The sequence below is a fragment of the Hyperolius riggenbachi genome, chromosome 1 (genome assembly GCF_040937935.1).
Source record: "Hyperolius riggenbachi isolate aHypRig1 chromosome 1, aHypRig1.pri, whole genome shotgun sequence".
Lineage (NCBI taxonomy): Eukaryota > Metazoa > Chordata > Amphibia > Anura > Hyperoliidae > Hyperolius > Hyperolius riggenbachi.
In genome coordinates, this window is record NC_090646.1 from 120,928,897 (window position 1) to 120,934,896 (window position 6,000).

The following is a 6,000-nucleotide window of genomic DNA, read 5'->3' on the forward strand; positions in this document are numbered from 1 at the left end:
GAAACAAGCACGCAGCTAATCATGTCAGATCTGACAATAATGTAAGAAACACCTGGGGCTCAATTCACAAAAGGGTGCTAACTCAGTTAGCATGCCTAAAAGCTTTGGGCATGCAAAATATGGTGCTAAGCAGTTAGCACGCCCAAAGCTTTTATTGATCGTGCGCAAAGTCTAGCGCGGCACGCGAACCGCCGCCCGCACCGGGTGCCTCTAAAACGTTGCACCGTGTGCGCCCGAAACCTCGTACTGTTTTGGGCGCACCCGTTGCAACGTTTTAAGGGCACCCAGTGCGTCGTCGTAGTCGCACCTGGTGCGATGTTTGCGCGCAGCGCTGAACTTTGCGCGCGCTCACTTAGCACGAAACTTTGCGTGTCCTAAAGGGCTTTAGGCGCGCTAAGGGGCTTTTAGGCGTGCTAACTAAGTTGGCACTCTTTTGTGAATCAAGCCCCTGTTATGCTGCATGATTGTTCAGGGTCTATGGCTACACGTATTAGAGGCAGGGAATCAGAAGGCTAGCCAGGCAACTGGTATTGTTTAAAAGAAAATAAATGTCAGCCTCCATATCAGTCTCACTTCAGTTATCCTTTAAATCTGTTAAGCTGTGTATTTACATGACCGTCCTGGGCGGTTAGTTCACATTTTTAGGCATTAAGTTTTTCTAGAACAATTGAAAACTGCTTAGATGTGTGTTATTTATCCCGGTTAGCTTTTGACTTGAGCTATTTTTTCCCAGTTTTATTGTTGTGCATGAAGGAGACGTCCGTTCTTTGCACTGATCTACTCCTCCGTACACTTACATGTTCTTCCTGTTCTCTTCTGCAGGGGAAAAGCCTTATCAGTGCACATGGGAAGGATGCACGTGGAAGTTTGCCCGCTCTGACGAACTGACTCGGCATTTCCGTAAACACACTGGAATCAAACCATTTCAGTGCCCAGACTGTGATCGCAGCTTTTCCCGCTCGGACCACCTTGCCCTTCACAGAAAGAGACACATGCTTGTCTGAGAGGAAAACTTTTTGTAATTTTTTTTTTTTTTAACAGCAACTTCTGGATTCAGCTGGTCTGAATCACAAGTCTACAATTCCACAGGGTCAGTAGATGATGTTCTCTTAACCTCGTTGTACTTGCCACGGGTCAGACCTAAGAATGTGAACTTTTTTTTTTCTTTTTTTAAACATGGAGGCTAAGCAGTAACTTCCTGCCCTTTAATGACACCTCAGGAAATAGAAGATTAAAAACGGACAATGTACTGCTTCACTTGTACTTGCAAGCCATATATCTATAAGAAATAACTTATAATACCTGTATTTAATTACCAACACAATACCTAGTCTGCTTCATCTTGCCACATTCCTCACACTTGTTAGTGCTAAAAAGAAATTATTCTTGTTTTTATTTTTTCTGTTGTCCACTATTAAAAAAAAAAGAAAAAAGTACAAAATTGTCATTGAATGGTGTAATATTTCTTGTCTGGTGTTCCTATTTTACGCTGTGATGTCTGAAAGCAAAAAAAAAACCCTCTTTGGAGAGAGAAAAAAAGAAACATGGAGGACACGAAACAAAATGGAAGACGCAAGCACCAAATTGATGCAATTTTTGAATAGTTTATTGTTTTAACAAAGTGCAATTATTTGGATGTTTGTCATGGACCGGTCTTTTGCCTTAATCAAGAATCAATTTGACGCTACACTTTATTTTTTTTTCCTTTAAATAGCTCTTTGTATTCTACATATGTATCTACCTACTCATAAGATTTACAATTTTGTCTATGCCATGTATTATGACGTGCAATGTACTTGAATAATATTAAAAGTATATATTTTTAAAATAAATAATTTGTACAGAAGGATTATATTATGAATATCTTTTTTTTCCCCCTATGTGCAATATATGACGCAACATAAATTTGTTATCTTCATACATAAAAAGTAAAAACTGACATATGAGGACTCTACCCAATTTTGTTTTACAGTCTTACCCCATACCTTTGGCTTGATAGGGGTTTCTAGAGCTTTACCGTAATCACTTTCTTGGCACAAGTTTTTTCTCACATCTCAAGCTCTTCCCATTAATTCCCCAATAACTTTACCTATCACACCTAAATGATCTATATCCTTTTTTTCGCCGCACATTAGGTTTTTCTGGGTTTTTTTTTATTTTATTTATTTTTTTTTTTTTTGTAATTGTTATTCTCTATGCATTTTAAATGCATTACCGTCCACTATTGTTTTAACATAAACAATCCTACTGTCAGGCTTGCCTGATCACCTGCTATGAGTCAGGCTGTATGCCCATATGACTGACCTAGCCCAGCCCTAACACTGGTGGAAACTCTTGCCTAATACAAACTGCAATACCCTGCCGGCAGATGTAGCATACAACCTGGCAGACAGCAATCGCCAAACACAGCAATGAGCAATGCAAACACAGTATACTGAATAGTCACCTGAGGCCTATAAGCTGAGGCAATCCAGATGATGGCAAGATGGCTGGTAATAGCTGAAGTATAATCACTAGAAAGATGTGTGGTCAATCAAGCCAGAGTCAGTCCAGGCAGCATTCATGCAAATCCTTTAACAAGCCGGGGTTGGTAACAGATAATCCAATAAGGAAGCTTGGTCAGGTTCAAGCCGGGTCGGTAACTGTAAGATAATCTGGAAGAAGCTTAGTCAAGAGACAGACAAAAGCCGGCAGCAAGACAAGCACTTGGTGTGAGCGCAATCTCAGCAACAAGCCCAGCATAGGCTATCACGGGCAATGACAGAGGGCACTCATTTTACATTTATACAAGGACTAACCAATCAGAAAGTAAAGGAATCCAAAGCAACCAATCAACAGAGTGCGTGTCAGCAGAAAGGCTGACACTCAATGCACACACGAGGTTAATGTTTACAGCGGCGGAGCGCTTACTGAGAGCGTGTCCGCCGTTTATCCAATGTAAGCTGAGCCCCATGCGCTCCAGTGACGTCAGAGACAGGCCGAGACCCAGAGGCTTGCGCCTCAGCGTGGGTCTCGGCGTTCCGCCGCCATGAGCGGCCAGCGGATCTTACACCTACCATAGATAAGCCACACCTTTTATTTGCCCGTTTGTCCTGGTTATCCAAACATTTAAATGATGCCCCTAGTACAATGTATGGAGACAAAATATTATTTTAAAAAAACTGTGTTTTTTCCATCTTTGTTTTCTCATTGTACTCTATTAGTAATTACATACCTCCCAACATTTTAAACTAAGAAACCGGGACACTGGCCACACCCCCAACCACACCCCCAAGACACGCCTACCATCGGTTTTTGAAGATTTTTTTTATTAATATTTATGCCCTTATTCTTTTTTTTATTTTTTTTTATTTTTACTAAATATACCCTCATACACCCTGCCCATGGGTGGGGAGGAGGGTAAGGGTGCCCGTGGGTGGGGAGGAGGGTGAGGATGGGTGCCAAAAAAGATCCAAGTCCCGGCGGCAGTGGGCAGCAGTAAAAAAAAAAAAAAAAAAAATGGAGGCGCCAGCAGCGCGTGGTATGCTGGATGCGGCCATATCATTACTACCTCCCTCCCTCCTTCCCTTGAGATCTGCCCCCGTGTCCCTGTTAGCAGAGTGCGCAGCGAGCAGAGCGGACTGTCATCTTACCTGCATCCATGCACGCATACCGATGTGTTTATCCAGCTTCCTGTGACGTCACAGGAAGCAGAGTGAAGCCGGACATCGGTATGCGTGCATGGACGCAGGTAAGATGACAGCCCGCTCCGCTCGCTGCGCACTCTGCTAACAGAGACACAGGGGCAGATCTCAAGGGAAGGAGGGAGGGAGGTAGTAATGATATGGCCGCATACCACGCGCGGCTGGCGCCTCGATCATTTTTTTTTTTTTTACTGCTGCCGGTGCCCACTGCCGCCGGGACTTGGGGGGCTCATACCGTGACAGCGGGAGAGCCCCCCCAAATCGTGACAGTCCCAACGAGATCGGGACGGTTGGGCCCTCTAGTAATTACAAGCCCTTATTGGCAAAAATAACAGTAATACACCCTGTATTTTCTTCAACTGTATCACTTTTGGGGTTTTTTTACAGGTGTTTTATTTTGGTACAGAGTATATAAAATAACAATTTTATTGCTTTTGGTTCACTTTGTCACTAAAAAGAGTTCACATGACATAGGCACATAGATACACCATATACATAATCGGATAGCTTTTTGGGTCCACAACAGACTGTTAACCACAGGTAGCAACAATGGCTTTTTCAAGGCCAGTTTTCTCACCAAATATAGTAGTGTTATTCTTTCTTATCAAAGCCCATGGAACATTAGAACATTCGATAAGTCATAAATGTCAGCATTCTGAAAACTAGAGATTCAGGCTTACTCAGATATTGCTATTTTTTAACATTTGGACTACTTTTTTTAACTTCAGCTCTCAAACACCCCAAATTCTATTTTCTTGCTTGCCAATTAATACACTATATAACTAATCAGATAGCTTTTGGGGCACACAGCAGACTGTTAATCACAATTGGCACCAATAAATTTTTCAAGGCCAGTTTTCTCACTAAATGGCTTTTTTAAGCCTGGTACACACTTTCCATTATGTCCTCCACACAGGGCCGGATTTGTACTTCTTACCGCCCAAGGCCGACTATTACCAGCCGCCCCAACCGAAACTGTATCCTACCACCTCTCTCCACACACACAGACACCCAAAAAATTTTGGGCCGATGGTGTCCACTATTGCGGCTAGTGCTGAGGTCTTCATGGCAACGTGAAGTGAATCAATCACGTCACACGGGGGAACTGGTCAATCAAGTGATCTACAGGTGATGGGTGTGGTGGGAGCTATCCACCACACACACATAGTCAAAAGTGGCTCACAATTGGACAATGGGTGGGGTCAGCAACACGTAAAAGTGAGGCCTGTACCCACTGCTGTCTCCAGGGTAACAGCGCTGGCCAATCAATAATTAAGAAATGGGTACTGTGAGAGGCTGCCTTCTGTATTCTGTATTATTTGCTGGTGCGGCCCCTGGTCCTTTCATCCCCCACATCAAGTACGTGAGAACCGGCCTTCTGTAACTGCCTGCAGCTGCTGCTATGTTATTGGACAAGGTCTGGCTTTTTGCTAGTCACACACTGTTCACAAACGGTTGGTTAACGGACTGCAGCTGCCTGTAGCACAGCACAGGCAGATGCCAGCTGGTACTAATAGTGCAGTTATCCTGACCACTTTTATTTGTTTGGACACTTGCAAATAATGCCCACTGTCTACAGGCTGCCCCTTGTTTATCTGGTGCCCTAGGCCATGGCCTATGTGGCCTTCCCAGAAATCCGGCCATGCCTCCACATAGTATGAGAGCTAATAAATTGTGTGAATACTACGATCAGATTGTGTATGCAAGCACTCATACTACATGGGAGTATAGCAAGGTCTCTAAACACATAGGCCTAGTGCACACCAGAGCGGTTCGGCTGCGGTTTGCGATCCGCTTGCGGGTGCAGATCCGCTAGGGTAATGTATTTCAATGGGCTGGTGCACACCAGAGCGGGAGGCGTTTTGCAGGAACGCATACTCCCGGGCTGCTGCAGACTTTGGATTGCGGATGCGTTTCTGCCTCAATGTTAAGTATAGGAAAAACGCAAACCGCTCTGAAAAACGGCACTTCAGAGCGGTTTGCCAGGCGTTTTTTGTTACAGTAGCTGTTCAGTAACAGCTTTACTGTAACAATACATGAAATCTACTACACCAAAAACGCTTCCCAAAACCGCAAAATGCTAGCTGAAACGCTACAGAAAAATAAGAAAAAGCATTTCAAAATCTGCTAGCACTTTGCGGATCTGCTAGCGTTTTTTGGTGTGCACCAGGCCATACATTTGTACTCGCCACCACTGTAGAAGCTGTAGAAACATGGAAGCCAGAAACTGGTCGTCAGTCATGCCAGAGATCAGATCGTGGTCATCAGCCATACCAGAGGTCATATTTCAGAGAGAGGTTGCCAGCCATGCCAGAGG

At 44.0% G+C, this 6,000-nt stretch overlaps 1 protein-coding gene across 1 annotated transcript in view; it reads left to right on the forward strand.

Annotated features, from left to right (window-relative positions):
- Positions 1 to 1,835, forward strand: part of KLF3 (KLF transcription factor 3) — a 90,067-nt gene extending 88,232 nt beyond the window's left edge. The window contains exon 6 of the mRNA XM_068278452.1: positions 823 to 1,835. Coding sequence (XP_068134553.1) covers positions 823 to 1,004 — 182 coding nt within the window. The 3' untranslated portion in view covers positions 1,005 to 1,835. The remainder of the gene's footprint in view (positions 1 to 822) is intronic.
- Positions 1,836 to 6,000: the final 4,165 nt, after the last annotated feature.